Source organism: Cebidichthys violaceus, unplaced genomic scaffold (genome assembly GCF_023349555.1).
Source record: "Cebidichthys violaceus isolate CVI_PGR_0920_01 unplaced genomic scaffold, fCebVio1.0.p SCAF_7, whole genome shotgun sequence".
NCBI classification, from domain to species: Eukaryota; Metazoa; Chordata; class Actinopteri; order Perciformes; family Stichaeidae; genus Cebidichthys; species Cebidichthys violaceus.
In genome coordinates this window covers 14,364,663-14,382,553 of record NW_027176927.1, presented here as the reverse complement: position 1 = coordinate 14,382,553, position 17,891 = coordinate 14,364,663, and the positions used below count along the sequence as shown (strand labels likewise).

At 42.7% G+C, this 17,891-nt stretch overlaps 1 protein-coding gene across 13 annotated transcripts in view; it reads right to left on the bottom strand.

Annotated features, from left to right (window-relative positions):
• The window catches only part of LOC137890839 (uncharacterized), a 31,827-nt gene extending 14,002 nt beyond the window's left edge, over positions 1 to 17,825 (bottom strand). For 4 of the 13 annotated variants that reach the window (XM_068735098.1, XM_068735099.1, XM_068735092.1 and 1 more), the window contains exons 1-14: positions 14,589 to 14,711; positions 6,574 to 7,862; positions 5,398 to 5,709; positions 5,183 to 5,287; positions 4,945 to 5,063; positions 4,378 to 4,596; positions 4,080 to 4,167; positions 3,570 to 3,722; positions 3,140 to 3,237; positions 2,579 to 2,751; positions 2,372 to 2,488; positions 1,429 to 1,674; positions 1,093 to 1,215; positions 77 to 961 (exon numbers count right to left, since the gene is read on the bottom strand). In XM_068735098.1, coding sequence (XP_068591199.1) covers positions 77 to 961; positions 1,093 to 1,215; positions 1,429 to 1,674; positions 2,372 to 2,488; positions 2,579 to 2,751; positions 3,140 to 3,237; positions 3,570 to 3,722; positions 4,080 to 4,167; positions 4,378 to 4,596; positions 4,945 to 5,063; positions 5,183 to 5,287; positions 5,398 to 5,709; positions 6,574 to 7,862; positions 14,589 to 14,658 — 3,997 coding nt within the window. In that variant the 5' untranslated portion in view covers positions 14,659 to 14,711. Of the gene's footprint in view, positions 1 to 76; positions 962 to 1,092; positions 1,216 to 1,428; positions 1,675 to 2,371; positions 2,489 to 2,578; positions 2,752 to 3,139; positions 3,238 to 3,569; positions 3,723 to 4,079; positions 4,168 to 4,377; positions 4,597 to 4,944; positions 5,064 to 5,182; positions 5,288 to 5,397; positions 5,710 to 6,573; positions 7,863 to 13,805; positions 13,946 to 14,588; positions 14,714 to 14,815; positions 15,190 to 17,394 lie in introns of those variants that run through there. The other 9 variants (XM_068735101.1, XM_068735103.1, XM_068735097.1 and 6 more) reach the window with 8 other exon arrangements.
• Positions 17,826 to 17,891: the final 66 nt, after the last annotated feature.

The window sequence follows — 17,891 nt, the reverse complement described above, 5'->3', positions numbered from 1 at the left end:
AGTACACACAAATCTATTGGAGAAGGTCAATCTTAGAGAGATTAGTAGAGGTCTAAAGCTGTTTCACATACTGTACCTGGTGGTTTGAAAACAGCTCTGTATGGAGGGCGGTCAAAAAGTACGAACCAGATATCCTTATCTGCCACCTGAGATCGATCCTGAGCCTGAAGCCTCTCTGTAACTTCTCCCTCAGTTATCTCCTCCAGTATCTCCGTCTTAAACCTCGTCCTCTCTTTTTCTAGCCTCTCCTCTAAAATGACACCATGCTGTAGCTGCACACCCTCCATTTCTTCCTGCGTGCGCCCTCTCTCGTCTACAATAGTAACTCTTTTCTTAGTCCTGCGCTCCACCTTCTGGTATGCTACTGCAGAAGTGGTACTGGTGACATCTGAAGATCCAGACTTCGACTTCTCCTCTACCTCGTCTTGCCATTCCTTTTCTATCTGGTGTAGCTTCCCTCTCAAGCGATCATCGGACAGACTCTCGTCCGTCACTTCTTTTTCACTCTCCTGCTTCTCGGCCCCTTCTTCTTCTTCTTCTTCTTCTTCTTCTGGTAACAAGTCTTTTAAAAACACCTGCTTTATCTGCTCTTCTAATTCGTCCACTCCCTCCTCTTTTGTCCACACAGATTTCCTCGAGACTGTTTCTCTTATACCTTCAACTTGTATTTGTTTCTCCTGCTCAAAATCGCCCTCTTCCTCTCTTAACTGATCTACCTCTTCCTTACCCAATTCCTCTTCTATTACCGTCTGAAGTCGCTCTGCCCTCTCATCCATTTCCAGGAGCCTACCCTCTAAATCCCTAACTTCTCTCAGCCTCCTTTCCAAAACATCCATCTCTCTCAGCTCATCAGAGATCAGAGTTTCCTGCAGCCTCTCAATGGTCAGTTTCTGCTCTGCCACACGCATGCCCAGCTCATCCTCCTGCTGGAGCTGGAGCTGGAGCTGAGCTAGGAGGGACACTGTTAGGAGTAAAAAGGGAAACAATGACCATGAAAGGAACTAAAATGATATTCATATTGCAGACTGTTAAAGGGTTTGTACCATCAATATTCAAATCCAAAAAGTCATATTTCCACACGAAGAAACTCACATGGTTTGTCAACACGCTCGAGCGGCGATAGGCTAAAGATTCGTTCAAAGTAAAGGAACCAATCATCTTGCTGTGGCCGAGCTGGTTGCAATAGCTGGTCCATTTTTGCCACGCTGAGCTTAGCTGACAACATCAGAGAAACAACACTGAACATTTTATACCAGATGGGCAAACACACACAAATCTCACACTGCTAAATGCTGAAAGCGAGACAGAATAGCACATGAGAGGTCACAAAATGTTGATGCATGTTCTTTAAAATCCAAGCTTAAGAGGTCTGATTTCCTTATGGCAAATTGCCAAATAACCATTATCAGGCATTGAAAGTGCAAATACCTGGCTGTTTCACAAAATCAAAAGGTGAAACAAAGGGAAAAGGAGGATGCCGATGGAGCAGAGCAGACCAGTCGTCCTCTTTTCTCCTCTGCTGCTGCTCTTCAGATGCCAGCTCTTGCCACAGCTGACTGACTGTTTGGGTGATAGTATGCCCGGTCTCATTGTCCTGCCGGGTTACTGTGACTGCGTGAACAGACTGCCCTTCCTCCCAGGACTGAATGAAAGTCTGCTCAGACTCCCCTGTGGCTGTGAAGAGATGACGAGGTGATGGCAGTTATGTAATGATTCTGCTGGAGCGATGACGGCCACTGTGAATGCTTCATAGTGCTTCAAGCACATTTATGACCAAACCAGATGCCAAAGCATTGTGAGTCCAGTAAGCTGCGGTTAGAACAAAGCCGAATAAAAGATGCCTCTCATCCTTTGCAACAAGAGCAGATGAGAAAGGGAAAAACTGGCAATTACTTTTCAATGTTTAAAGTGACCACTGGAGCAGTGACGAGTGAGTCGGTCAGTTAAGATGTTGAATATAAAAGGGACAAGCTGCAAGCAAATGAAAGCCATTGTGCAACGCACATTGAGCGGCAAGTTCTGAAATTGTCCAAAAAAATGAGGAACAGCAGCTTCAAGACTGGAAATGCCCGTGTGTACTTAAGCGTGTGAGGAAACGCCTTGTTTCCTTCAGAGTGACCATAGTTGCCCCGGTGATAGAAGGTGGGTGACATTACCCACATGTCAGAGTACGGTCAGTGTTCTCACAAGTTAACCATCTGTGCTGCAGGTAACTGACAATGTTTTCAAGAAACGACCGCAGGCATGAAAGCAAATTAGCCGGGACGGACGAGCATGTTAAATGATGTGATAAAGCCGACTGTAAGCGAGAATTTAAGAAATGCTGCAAATGTTAAAAAGCGCTGTTGCGGCTCCACACAGTTCCTGGTACCTGGGAATTCAGGAGAAGACTGGGGTTTGTCAGATGACAGCATCAGCGACCAATCATCAACCTCACACCTGGTTGATGCCGAGAGTTGTTGCAGGAACTGGAGAGTTTCATCTCCAGCTGCAGGAGCGAAACACGTCAGAGAGTAGCTTATCGAACCTGTGCTTTGATATAAAGATTCCAAACATGGGCTCGCACACTTGCACATACCTCCATCTAGGTTACGGGACAGCCTCTTGCTCGCAGAGCGTGTGAAGCGAGGGGCTGGGCGGTCAATCAAGGAGCTGGCCTGGCGGGTCTGGGCCTGCGTACGCCCGCTGTACCGGAACTTAGAGCCCAAGACGAGGAAGCGACGTGATGAGGGGGGCTCCACTGTTGGAACTCTGCAGGACAAAAACGTTTATTATGTTCTCGTCCAGCCACCGGTAAATACATTCAGTGCTAGACCCATGTAACAGGAGTTCAAACATTACATCATTTCAAATCAAAGGATTTGGCAAGCCCTAAAAGTTGTCATTGTTATGCAACAAGGTTAGCAACAACATCAACCTTTATCTCATTAAGTAGACAAAACCTTTGAGGTTTAATTCTAAGGTCAAGACCATAGGTATCCAGCTTTCCCTCTGTGGTTAAACTGCCAGGGAGCCAATATAAGGCTTAAGCTGCAGAGACCAGTTAACCAATTATCTAGAGGACAGGCAGAGCCTTAAAATGACCTCCGTTGCTGGGCAGGGAAGTGTCATTCAGAATGAAGCAAGAACGACGTGTTACCTGAAGAAGGTATGGTGTTCAACGCAAACTTTCCACAGCTTCTTCGAGGCTTTGTAGTTTGGCAGTTTAAAGCCAATTGTGCTTTCATACTGCTCTTGCTGTAAGTGAAAAAACAAAAAGTCAAAGTCGAATATAATTACTTTATGTTGACATTATTCTGCCATGCAGTATGACATACAGAGCTTCATAAAATGAACGTATTGTAAATCATGTCAATTCTAAAAGACAATCTCTTAAATTAAAATATTAGAAACCTTATTTATGAATTATTTTTAAATGTTTACTATAAGAATAGCTACACAATAAATATTATATTTATATTGGTGGCTTCCATGAGGTAGAAAATAAGAACAACAATCTAATTACTATACAAAATAAACAAGTTTATATATATAAAAAAAATGAATGGACAATGTGAATTGAGATTTACCTCTGATGGCCTGATTTTGATGAAGAAGCTGCTGCGTTTGTAAGAGATCTTCAGCACTTTTGGCCATGGGAAGCGGTTGATCCTCAGCTTGTCCTTGTAGACCATCAGCCCACCAGAGCAAACCCCCAGTGTAATGTCCACACCATCAAGATCCTGCAGAGAAACAGGATGAAATGTTATGAGATTGTATCACTGCACGCCGTCACCATCACCCTGCACTTCCAATGATCCGTCACTGGGAGGCAGACTTTCTCACACTACAGAGGACAGGGAGTTGAGGTCATGGAGTTTGAAATGACATTAATCTCTCCTATTTTTTTCTGAAAGGGGGCTGACATCAATTTTGTAATTAAAATCTGGATGCAACTGATGTAATAAAAGCATGCTGTTGTAAAATTACACAAAGTCGGTAAATCCTTGAACATTAGAATTCCCATGAAAAGCCTGCACCATCAGTTTACCCACACAACACCAATCTAAACAGGTAACTAAACTCAAACAAAAACCTACCTTGGCTTGGTGCAGGTCAACTCCATACATGGCAAGTTTCTTGGCATTTTCCAGAAACATCATGTCTGCCTGGGCTGGATTCATTGACCTGGAAAAAACACAGATGATAAGGGTCTTTTCAAATAAAAGTTCTATTGTCATCGTTATTGTAAGGACCTCATCCAGTTATATAAGCACTGAAAATGCAGAGATCCTTCACAGTTCAGGTCTGCTGAATTGTGCTTTCTCAAACTTATAGCAAACTTTTGTCAAAACATCACTATGTAACTACGACCAATGCCCACCCCCCTTTGATTACCTGTAGGTGCGGTGCAGCTCCATCACCTTTTCCTCCAGCTCTTTGCTCTGTCCCGGGGCCAGGCTCAGATCCTTAACATAATCCGTCCCATGGAGCTCTGGGTCATACTCTCCGAGCTCCGACTGGGCTGTGTAGGAGCCCAGCAGGGACAGTGTGACAAAGGAACAGGGAAGGACGCCTTGCATAATGTCCTTCCTCAGCTGAAGGCACAGAAAGTACCTAAAGAAGACGTGAAAGAAGAAAAATAAGCTCACTTATGGAGACGTTTTCATGATAAAAGATTCTGCTGTAGTGACATTTTTGGGAATACATGCTTGAGAGTTAGAGGAGACGGTGGAAACCACTCTTATGTACAAATTCTATATGAAGCCAATTCCAACAGGCGCTTAGCTTAGCATTGCATAAACACTGGACGCAGATGGAAACGGCTAGCCTGGCTCTGTCCGAAGGTGTTAAAAATGTGCCAACCAGCACCTCCAAAGCTCACTTAATAACATGTTATATCTCAAGAGAATAAGCAGATTTCCCAAAATGAGGAACTATTCCTTGAACACTGGAGACATTCACCTGGTGAGGTCTTCGGTAAGCTGTGCTGGATCCGGAGGGTAGAACTTCACGCTGAATGCAAACTCATACACAGCACCTGAGACCTGTTTCCTGATCTCTTTGGTGGATTCCAACCATGTCTGCAGAAGTTTAAAAAAAAACAAAAAACTGCTCACAGCCATTTTCAAGTGTCATGTAAAATATGTTGTTTTGCTCTCGCAGAACGACTAAAACTACAGGAGAAGGAAAAGCGGCCTACCTTGCTGGTTGTAGTTTCGCAGGTAGAGAGGCCGAAGTAATCTCTCTCCAGCAGGTTGACGTGGTCACACACCTTTGTGAGAAGCTCTTGGACTTTAGCATGTTTCTACATGAGAGAGAGAGAGAGATTCAGACAGAGGGAGAGGGATATTCTTCAGTCGTCATAACCATTACACAAACACAAGACAACGTACTGTAATGTGTGAGGGCTCTTACATCAAGCTCACACTCAAACAGAGTGTCGTCCAGTAAGGTGACTTTGCATTGCATGGTTTTCGGACGTTTGAGGCCTTTAGCCTCTTCTGACTTCTTCTCCGTCTTCTTTTCTTTCACAGGCTTCTCCTTCTTCGCCTCCTCCTTTGCCTCTTCCTTTGCCTCCTCCTTTATCTTCTCTTCTCCTTTGACTTCTTTCTCCTGTTCTGCTGCTTCTTCCTCCTTTTTCTCTGCCTCCTCCTCCTCCTTCACTTCTTCCACAACTTCGGGCTCCTTTTTAATCGCAGCTTCTTCCTTTTGTTCCTCTGGAGCCTGCTGATGAAAGTCAAGACAAGACATTAGTAGTATGTCAGATACAGATGAAAACAATGTGGCAGGACTCCATGTTTTTTTTTATTTATTATGATACTATACTTAATATAATTACAGATTTTGGTAAACAGGAAATCTGCTGTAGCTGCTGCTTGTATATTTCACACCAGCGCATGGAACATTTTTGTTTCAGGCCACGCTTTCAGCTCAAATCAGCATCGTTACTTTCGCTGAGCAAGCTGTCCACATCATCAAATATTCATTAGAAAGAAAGAAAACATGTGTTCCTCCACTACAATCCAATCTGCTGCATGGATTTGTATACATGAGATGCTGTTTTTTCTTAATTCTTACACACCGGTGATCAAAGCAAAACTTTGACATTTTGACAAATGCAGATATTTTCTTTCTTGCTTAGAGTTAAGATCAATAACAACTTCAGATCCGTCCATTAAATATGATGCTACAACCAGCATCCGTTTAGGCTAGCATGAAAACGGTAGAAAGGAGGAAACAGCTCGGCTGGCTCTGTGCAAAGATGTTGCTTACCTGCACCTTGGAAGCTCACTATTTGCTTAAACATGCTTTATCTCCTCCGTATAATCAGTACAACAACCGAAGTGTGAAAACAGCAGGGGGTGAATGAATGTGCGTGACTATTTTTTGGCTTGGAGCAGCAGCCTCCTGTAATCTTGTTATCACAGTGCCAACCAGCAGGAAGTCACTGCAGATATTGGTTAGGTGGATTTTGTCACCTCAGACTAGCTGTTTCTCCCTGTTTCCACTCTTAACTGGCTGCAGCCTTGACATTAGGAGTGGTAACAATCTTCTCATCTGAGTCGTGTGTAATGTTCGTGTCACACTCACCGGTGTCTCAGCGCTGCTTATCGAGTGCTGATCGGGAGCCTGTTCAGCTTCGGGCTCAGTTTTAAGCTCAGGCTCTGGAGCTGCAATCGGTGCTTTCACTTGCTCCTCCTTTGGGCCTTTTGCCTCCTTCTCCTCCTTCTTTCCTTTGTTCTTCCCCTTCTCTTTTTTCTTCCCCTTTTCCTCTTCCTTCTGTGGCTTTTCTTCTGTCTTTTCCTCCTCCTTCTCTTTCTTCTGTACCTCTTCTTTCACCTTGTCCTCTTTCTTTTTCGACTCCTCTTTCTTTTTAGCCTTCTCGTCTTTTATCTTCTCCTCCTCCTTCTTCTTGGTCTTCTCTTCTTCTTTCTTCTTTGCTTTTTCGGCCTCTCTTGCCTTTTCTTCCTCTTTCTTCTTTGTTTTTTCTTCTTCTCTCTTCTTCACCCTTTCGTCTTCCTCTGCTTTCCTCTTTGCTTTTTCCTCTTCCTTCTTCTTTACCTTGTCCTCCTTTTCTTTTTTCTTCGTTACCTTCTTGTCAACTTTTTCCTCCTCTTTACTCCCTTTCTTTCCGGCTTCTGCCTCCTTCTCTTTAACTTCAGCAGTCTCCTTCTGTTCCTCTTTTGTCTCCAATTTTTCCTCCTCCTTTTCTACAGCCTGTTGTGCTTTCTCCTCCTCCTTTTGCTCCTCTTTCTTTTCCTCTTCCTTTTTGTCCTCGTCGTTTTTCACTTTCTCCTCATCCTTTTTCTCGGCTTTCTTCTTGGCTTCTTTCTTTTTCTTTTTACTGCCCCTCTTCTCAACCTTTTCTTCTTGTTTCTCTTTCTCCTCTTTTTGCTCCTTTTGTTCTTTTTCTTCCTCCTTTTTCACTTCTTTCACCTCAGATTTTTCCTCCTCTGCTTTAGCCTCCTTCTCTTCACTTTTCACATCCTCCTTCTTCTCCTCTTCTGACGTGTCAGCTTTTTCCTCTTTGTCCAACTTTTCCTCCTTGGCTTTCTCCGCCTCAAACCCCTCTCCCTCAGAGCACTGTGAGCGGCGTTTGAGGAAAGAGGAGAAGAGGCGAGACAGGCCTTTGCCAGCAGAGGTCCGGGTACGGGGCTTCAGCTGCTCCTCCTCAGGGGAGGTGGCGATGTCGGCAGGCCCAGGCTCAGACGCCTGCTCCTGGGCCTTCTTGCTCGACTGCTCCCCCTCTGGTTCGGACGCTGCCGCCTCTGGCTTCTGCTTGTTCTCCGGCTCGGGTTCGGGCTCGGCACCGCTGGCCTTCTGCTTACCCTCTGTGTCTGCCTCGCTCACTGCACTTGCCTCTGTTGTCATGGTAGCCACTGGGAAGGAGAACAGAAGAGAGTCAGAGATGGAGAAAAGGTCACGATGCTGTACAGTATGTGACACAGCAGGACTGTACTTGGAACACAACAAACAAGATTAGGAGCAGTGGACTGTCTATTAGCCTGTGTTTACTAGGAAAAATTACACTTTAATACATGGATTATACTATAATGGTACCATAAGTAAAGTGTACCGTGTTTATCAGTAAATCATTAATATTCATGTTCGAGGACTATGATAAACAACTAGAGCTGAAACAATTAGTGAATTAATTTCTTAGTTGACTAATTTTCAAGCAAAACATTTACTGGTTCTGCATTTTTAAATGTGTAGTTGTTTCTGTTTATATTATTGTGTAAGTGAATAACTTTTAGTTTAGGATCTTGTGGTCTGAGAAACTGTGATGGTCACGATCTGACATTTTATAGGTCAAACAATTAATAGATTAATCATGAAATATATGGTGATGATGCAAAAGAAAAAGAAAATCTTCTATCATGCAAATAAGGTGATCTGTATGCATGCTTCATTATTCTCACTTACAGCTGATCATGAGCAAATTGTACAATGAGCAATTTAGATTGCTGCTATAAATTATTGGTAGTGGCATTAAAGAGATTTATTCCATAAAACATGAAGCCAACTGCCGCCCACAGATTATATTTAAATGCAAACACACATACAAACATCACTTGAGCACACAATAGCCCTCCTTGTTGAAGAGTGTGTCTGTGTCTACAAAGAGTTCTGATGGCGAGCTTCACAACGCTGCCTATCACAGACTCATTAAATCTCACTGACACAAAGGAGGCATTCTGCTCTGGAGCGGCATATTAGCACCGCCTGGATCATCCTCGGCAAGCATGCCTGGCTCTTCATCTCACACGCCCGTCCTGCACAGGTCATCTGAGGCACTAGGATGAGGCGATATGACCATTTACACCATGATATGATATGATATAAAAACGGTCAATAAATTATTTAAAATTCATATTTCTTGGTGTATTAGGTAGTGGGTAGTGTTGCAAACTAACCGCCCGGACTGCTTTATCAGTATGTGACTCAGAAACACTGTAGACTGAAGCCCATAACACCTTCTGTCCTTTTCAACCTGACTTAGCTGACACCAAGACCGCTGTCAATATGTGACAATTCAAGCATATTTGCCTAAATTAGTTATTATATAATGACGTGATTCAGTCACTAGAGCTGCAAAGATTAGTTGATCGACTGAAAATAATTCAGAACAACTTTGCTGATTAATTAATTGTCATTTTTCAAGCAAAAATATTAAAAAAATAAGCTTTTTTTAAAAATATATTTGAAATATTATCCGTTTCAGTCACTGAATTGAAAATCTTTGAGTTTGGCTGTTAGTCAGACAAACTGGAAAACTAAGAAACTGTGCGAGACATTCTTCAAAATGATCTCACATTTTCTAGATTAAATAATGTATTGATTAATCAAGAATATAATCAGCTGAATAACCCATTAATGACAATAGTTAGTGTCGGTCCCTAACAATCACACACTACAGGAGCCTTTTAGTTTAATCAACATGACTTTGATTCCCTAGTTTGGCAGCTAGAGGAGAGAGATCTGGTATATTTAGAAACTTCTAACCAGCTGATTAAACCACACAAACTACTGCAATACACTGCAGGTATTACGCAATCCCGCTCCATCTTCTCCTAAGATATATCAGTTACTGTCGATCACATTGTTTGTCTTCGATGATTGATTCGCATCCTGTCTGTATGAGGCATTGTCTAAGTGATGACTAATGTGTTTGTCTCTTCCATATGTAGTTCAACTCAAGTCCCACTCCGCCTTGTATTGAATGGGGGAGGGGGGGGATGCTAGACAGGCAGACAGGCGGGCCAATCTTCCAGATGTACAGGGCCGTCCCAAAGGGTGCAGCCTGGCCCTTTCTATAGCATACACTTCCCACTGGCACTGCAGGACAGCAGGAGGGGAGGAGGGGGTACGCACACAGACCAAATCCTCTTTAGCCCTCCCTTTGTTTGTGTCCAGTGACCAATAACTGTGCTGCACACTATAACTAATCCTGCCTACCCTTCCCCCCACAAGACCCCCCATAGGCCTATTCCCTAGGTCACCACACACACACACACACACACACACACACACACACACACACACACACACACACACACACACACACACACACACACCGGTATGCATCAATGCTCCCGGGCTCCTCTGGGTCTTTTAATGCTCCGTCATCTCAATTGTGATTGTCAGAACACAGACATGCTTCTAATGGACCAGCTGAGCTTGTGTCTGCTGCCTCCTCTACTTTGTGTTGCCTGTCTAACATCTCTGCTATCGGCCAGCTGAGCAAGACTAACATGCATCGTGACCCACACCACAGGATCTCTAAAAACAAAAAGCAGCATCAAACTCTCATAATATGATACACATTTCTTTTGGGGGTTTTGAGGTAATTAGATGAAATATTGCTATACTGCAAAAGAAAAAGAAAAAAAAAGAATCTGCCCTCAATCCTATATAATTAGTGTCCCTAATGAGCTAAATTATAGATGAAGAAGTAGGCCATCCTCCAGCAAAGAGCTGCTGGATCAGGCGCTAACTCCAGGGCTGGAGTTGAATTAGGATTTGATTTAGAGTTCCTGTGAATTGTAATATAATTTAATGTTTCCCACAGGAAGATAATTTGAAATTAGACTAAATAAGACTCAGTGAATTGTACTCCAAGGAAAGGTCATGTTTGACTTGATTTTAGGAGATCAAATTACTTAGCATTTTCTGACAATTAATTAGCTCACATGCTTGAACTGTGTGAGCTCCATTTCATTAATAATTCTCATTAAAACTATGCAAAAATGCTAGCCCAGTGGCCTGCTACTAATGCCAAAACTCACTTTAATTGAAAATTAATCCAAGTCTCAAGTTTTTTGAAAAAAAAATTTAAATTCAGGAAGTTGTCTACATACCAAAACCTTTATATTATTTGCCCGTGATGTTGCAGTGCTGCTGCTGCTGTGTTTGCGTGTGATGAAATGAAACGAGAGGGCTGAATACGGGAGAGCTTGCAGAGGAGGAGGAGGTATAGTGTATAAATAGCTACATGTGCTCAGGATGCAGGGACTCATTAGCCTTTACAGACGCGCTATCTATTTCTGCTCACAGTGTGCTGCACACAACAGGCATTTGCACATGTGCATACATGTGTGCACGGCCGCAAATGCAAACGCCGCTATGTCTTGGAGACGGCAGAGGAAGATGTCATTTGTTTTGAGCGAATTCACCGAACACCGGCCGCTGACTGACAAGTAACGTGAGCTCGACAACAACTTCACCCCGTAAGGAATACTAGGACAAAAAGAAAGCATGTTTCCTGGGTACTGAGAGTAGGCTTAAGGAATTAGAAGGAGTTTAGAGTTAATCATCCCCCCCAAGTGACCAAGTGAGATTATCTCCATCTATCTACCTGCCTACAGTATCTATCTCACTCAGTATCAATCTGTCTCCCTCTCCGTCTGCCTCTCTGGGTGTGCGTGCATCTGTGTGTGAGATAAAGATAGAGAGAAAGAGAGAGAGAGAGGCCTGGCAGAAGCACAGTAGCGATCAGCTGTGCTGATTCATGGTTTTATGAGGAGCCCCGCCTACCTGGCTGAAATTCAACAGAAATGAGCCGAAAGCCAAGATATCAGTCCTCTGGCCACATGGTGGCTTGTATTAACCTCTCTAAGTAAACACAGGCACACATGCCAAAATAAACAGCAACACGTGACTGGCTAAACTGTTTGTATGTGCAGTTCATGCACACAAGTCTGCCCAACAACATCGTTATTATAGTCTATGTACTTCATATTAAACGATCCTAAGATGTAAAATAATAAAGCTTTCAAGATGACGGAGAGGCATATGTAGAGTGACTCAAAACTGTGATGAAGCTTTGTATGAAGAGCTGTAATCATACAATCTGTGACACTTTTTCTCTTTGTGTGTACTGCGTAACACACTCAACAAAAAGGCATTTGTCTGTAAAGGTTTATTTTCATGAGGTCCTATGTGTAAACCTATCCGACTGATCGATACACACAGATGGTCTGTGAGCCCGGCGCTGTAACTTGAACCGACATGGGAAAAGAGTGAAGGAGCTTGATTGATTTACTGTGGTTGACCTGAAAGCAATTCTGAATCCATCTCCAACATCAACTCAGACAAAACCCATTGAAAGAACTGCACATGTACATTATGAAAGAGGTGCTCCTTTTGATAATGGACACACACAAAATCCAGATCCGAGTCTTGAAAGCAAGTCATTAGTTAGAAGATAAAGGCGTACAGTGAACTCAATTTATTATATTTAAATTAAATATAATTTGATTTAAAGATTATTTGCGTCAATTATGCAACGTCTTTTTTTTTTAAAAGATGTTTTTTTAAGCTAGGAAAACCCAGAGACTCCATCATTTATGAAGGAAAGAGTAAACAGAACAGTATCTGGAGTCTGCTCCATATTTAGTAATGCACACACAACAAAGTAGTAGTCTAACGGCACGAATGCATCATAACTCCCAAAAGAGGATTAACACCAGCAGGCTCTCCTCGGGCCTCGGTGACCTCACTCTCACACAGCAGAACTGAAAACATCCTTCAGCATCACTTCAGCAGCTCTGTGCTCACAACACTGCTGAATCAGCAGTGTACAGGAGACCCCCAAGCACCCGGGTCTGATCTCGGTCATTTCTTAACCTCTGTGTTAACTTCTGTTGCACATGCCAGTCCTGATGCATTAATGTCTCTCCCTCATCCTTCCTACGTCATATCTGCAGCGCTTCATAAAAGATTATCTGACTATATATATATATATATATCCAGCAGTATCATCGATGGAGATGAGGCTTATTGGATGAGTTTCTCTTAAGTGCGTTGTGGCTAGCAAAGGAGCAGACACACATTCACATATGCCGCCCTCCAGCAAAACATGGATATTTTTAACCCGTGCATTCCTCTTGGGGTAAAAGCCAGTCTTGTCGAGCAGAAAATTAAATCCAAAAAGTAATGTCTCTCATCTCTGAAACAGCATTAAAAAAAAACAACATCTGTGCAGATACATTCTTGGAAATAGCTGTAACACACTTAACACAGACCAACACACCCTGACATGAAGTGCATCATGTGGAACAATAACTACTTAACATAAGAATGAGTTGGGGGATAAAATATGACAATCAAATCACCTTTAGTCATATTTAAAAAAAAAAAATCAATTTAGGATTTGTTTCTCCCTATACATAATATATTTGAATACTATAGTATCATTGAATATTAACCTCTATACAGTACTTGTAAAGATGAGTCACGAATGAGAACAGACAAATATATTTGTTTTCCCCCCATATAGTAATAATGTATCATCAGTTACCACATGGTATTAGCCACTGCATTACTTAGTATAATAATATATTATAACTGCGTCTTAATTAAAAGACAATTTAGGAAAGTGCGAGTTTTCCTAAATTCTAAAAAGTGTGGGCCCTCTTTTATCAGATGAATAACTTGCATGCTCATTCATTTTAACAAAAACAACTCACATGAAGAAAACACGTCGCTGCCTCCGCTGATGCGGATCACTTGTGATTCATGGGGACATTATAAAACAGCTACTGGGCTTAATTGTGCGATATACAGGCGCTATCATTTGTATTTGCTTTAACAAATCATCGTGTAAGTATCGCTAGGCACTGTAGCAGAATACGACTTAAATTTCCAACTTTTTTTTTTTTTAATTAAACCGTACAAACAGTTGTTGGCTGCGTCGGGCCAACGTGCCGGGGCATTTAAACAATCTGTGTATGAAAATGGCGCCGAATAGTGCAACAACACAAATAAACACCAACTCATCCCCGACGCCCGAGGAACATACATCTTCAAATGTGGCTTACCTACTGCGGGATTATCATCAATGGGGAAGCAAACGGCTCAAAATCCGACAAAATGCTTTATTCCGGCGCGTTCAGAGAGGAAACAATGTAGCGGAGCGACACATGCTTTGTTGTGCTGAAAGGTGTCCGATGCTCGTAAAGGGGTGGAGTCTCCACCGAGGACTCCGGTTGACCAACTGAGAGCACCGACCAGCACGCCTCACAACCGCATGCCGAGGTGGAGGAGATGGGCAACAACTTAATATGATGCTGAGTAGGTCTGCACTAAATATAAGGCTTTGTTTGTGTATGTTAAGATGCTGCAGCAATCTAACCTTTAAATAAAAAAACTACAGTCATCCACAGGCTTTCAAATCTGCAGATAATGGACAGATTTCTATTAGTGTCAGTACTTTTAGAATAAAAAAAAAAAGGTTTTTACATTGTCTAGTACATTCACAACTCATCACTATGCCTCCTCCCAAACAGACATGCGGTGAGGCGGGCCAAAGAGTGCAATCATTAACAAAGTGCAATGTCCAGAAGCAGGAGGGAGGCAACAGAAATATTCCTTTAGAGTCCTGCCCAGTCTGTTCAGGCACCAACGTGGTGCATTCGTCTGCACAGTATATGAAGGTGTCAGGACTCACCTGAGCCAGTTGGCGAGATATTAAAATAAGCAGTTACAAATGTATTTGGAGCTGAAAATATGTCCACCCTCAACCATCTTATCTACAAATCCAGAAACAAACCAGCACACACACACACACATACACACACGCTCACATGCACACACATACACACCAGCAGTCTTCATGGACCCCGGCATGGTCCCCACCCATCTGCCTGACCCCATTAGGGCCATACGGCTCATATGCAGAAAAGGGGGGGGGGGTAAAGAGGTTCATTATTCTCACAGCTACACAGGATAAGTCACCATCACCTTTGTCCCACAGAGGCAAGTTCGTGTAGCATGCACAGCAGTGTCACATGTCTTTTCAATGCAATTTATTTGAAGGAAAGAGTCTTACCAGTACACAGATGATTCAGTAAGTCGTGTCATAAAGTCCAAAAGGAGGTATTAAGACGCAAGGGAGACACTAAACCACAGAAACAGAAGATTTCTCTCTTGCACAGTAACAGTCGGTTATCGTGTTCTTCAGACTTTGATCACTGAACACAGTGATAACACATAAACAGCACAAAAACTGCTGGTGTTACACATTAACTGTAACAAAAGCGCACTGACAGCAAGAATCCCGACGAATCCCAGAAAGCGAGTACTTTCTGTTGCCTCTGCTTTAGATTAGGATGAAATGATCAAGTCAGACGGATAATAGAGGAAGAGCGGGGGAGAGGAACAAGGAGTGCATGAACTACTCGCGTTGCCTTCAGTTGCTTAGGAACCCCCCCTACCCTGCCCTGCCCTGCCCTGCGCCTGTACTGCAAGGAGCAGGTGTTGAGCTGGACCCAGGAGAGGGAGGAGAGACAGGACTGAGAGGGGAGGAGACGAGGAGCAGCACTTACAGACCCACAGTCCCTTGAGACAGTGACAGACTGCAACCACAGACTCCGAGACGACCCGCTCGCACAGTAGACACACCCAAAAACACTGACGCACACTTTCCGTTTCCCTCGGTCGCTCTTTCTCATTTGTTCAAAAGCACGGGCAAAACACACGCACATGGAGCAACGGTGCAGTGCATTACTCCAGCTGAGTGCATGGGGGTTATGTTTGTTTGGAACATCTTTATCCCTCTCTGGCTCCATCACTCAGTGATTATATAATGTCCCATACCCCTTCCACCAAAACATCTCTCTTTGACTTCCAATGCTACATCACACACACACACACACACACACACACACACACACACACACACACACACACACACACACACTCTAGCAACATGCCGCCTTCCCTCCCGTATCGTGTGTAAAACAACTCGCGCAGCTTTGAATATGCTTTAAATATGAATTGTGAGTGCATGTGATGGAGGCATGGTTGTAGGGGGTTTTATTTGTTCCCCGGGAGCCGAGCTCTCGAGAGCACTAACGGGATTGATGGTAACAGCGCATCAATATTCATAGTGCACCATTATGTTATGAAGAATTCATGAACCAGGAATGTTCCATGTTTTCTGCTCCTTTCTGCCAGCAGACATGTCGCCCGTCCTTCTCGTCTTGGGCCAAGTTCAAATTCTCACCTTCATGCACATCTTAGAAAATTTTAATTATACACACGTGATGGTTCCTCAAAGGGAAGAGTCGGGACATTATGTTTTAGATTCAGAGCATCATGTGCTCGAACTTAATACAGAGAATATGTCAGGACTTTAGCAGCTAGTAAAACTGCCATAAACATTTGCATCCAGAGACGATGCTAAGCGATGAGCCAGATTGGAAATGAAATGCTTATATTATGCATGCACTTGGATGTCATCTGAGATATCTTTAAAAGAAGCGGTACCGAGCCCTGGAGCTCACGGCACGTTGAACAGATCGTGGCGGACATTCTAGGCCACCTAAGTACATGCTGAATTGTGTTTGTGATCATCTGATGCTACTGTACATGGCAGCGCTTTCTTAGTTTACACTGCCACCTAGTGGAGATGCAAATGAATTAACTCTCCATAAGCATGTGGCTGATATGACTGAACAGTCAGTCTGACTGCAGTAAAAACTGGACAAATGTTAATTTCCCAAAAGAATATCTTCACATATTAAACATTGCACTGTAATAATAAATAGCATATCTCATCTACACTGTATACAGTGCAGTCTTGCTATAAATATGTGTACTTTAAGTTACATAATAAAAAACACTCCATGGTGAAATATCAAATAACTATTTCAACATTAACTATTTGTTGTGAGGGAGAGGGAATCCCCGCCAATACTCCTCTACGTCAGCACAGAGGGATAAGGCATGCTGGGAGCATGTGTTCATGAGAGATAAAGATGTGTTTGTGTCCAGTTGACTCAGGGTGACACTGTGACACTACCCCTCCCAAAACTAGTTTGGTGTGGGCACCAGCAGGTTAACAACAGCGGTGTATGGTTATTTCAATAACTAAAGCTCTCATTAGGATTCCTTCACAATCTTTTCTTCAGATCTGTTTGATGCTGAACGTTGAACAAGATGGCGTACATTTCTCTTTCATAAAATAAAGTGCAACCTTTTTCCACACAAATAAAGAAAGAATGGTGGTAGAGAAGCATTTTAACACGTAGAAGATACAGAGTATTCACTCAGATACCCAGGAGGGCTAGGCACTCCAAATAGAAATCATGAAGAATTCATATGTAATAGTCTCTATACGGACTGATGCCTTAATTGAATCGTTGCATAAATATAAATGAAATGCTTCTCCGCAGCCGAGAGTAGGACTGCTTAATTATAACTATACTCTGCATTACCTTTAAATCATATTGTGGTATATTAAGGGGGGATTTCTTCATATACATATATATATTTTAAGGTAAAATAATTGTTACTCTGTCAGTACAATACCCTCCAAATGAGCAACATTGATAAGCGAGAACACTGCTCAGATCTGTTACACTTCAATACTGTTTTCATACAACTTAGTCAGTGATTGGTACTCACATCAATGTAGACGGTCATTGTAGATGGCGAGGACAATCCCAGATTAGTCAGAGAGAGGGAAAAAGAGTGCGTCAATTCAGTATAATACTTATTTTAAGTATGTGTGACAGGACATATAATAGAAAGTTTACACAAATGAATCAGAAAGGTGGCAGCACATAGAGTCAAGGAGATGTACAGTACACTGCTGTACTTACGTAGTGAATACTGCTCATAACAACTACGAAAGTATCACATAGCTGAAACACAGGGGCCTGAAACACAACATGAATAGCTATTTGAAAGTATAGCATATAGCCTAATGCTAGCATCCAGAAACAGTGGAAGCAGCCAGGTTATAGTTGACCCAAATCAGTTGTTCAAGTATAAAATACTTCTGTTAACACTGGTTTTCCTCTAGATTTCTACATCTGTTATCAGCATAATAAACAGACCAAAATGCACCTACTGCCTCGAGGATAACCTACCTGTTTAGCTCATGTTGTCTTGTTTGTGAT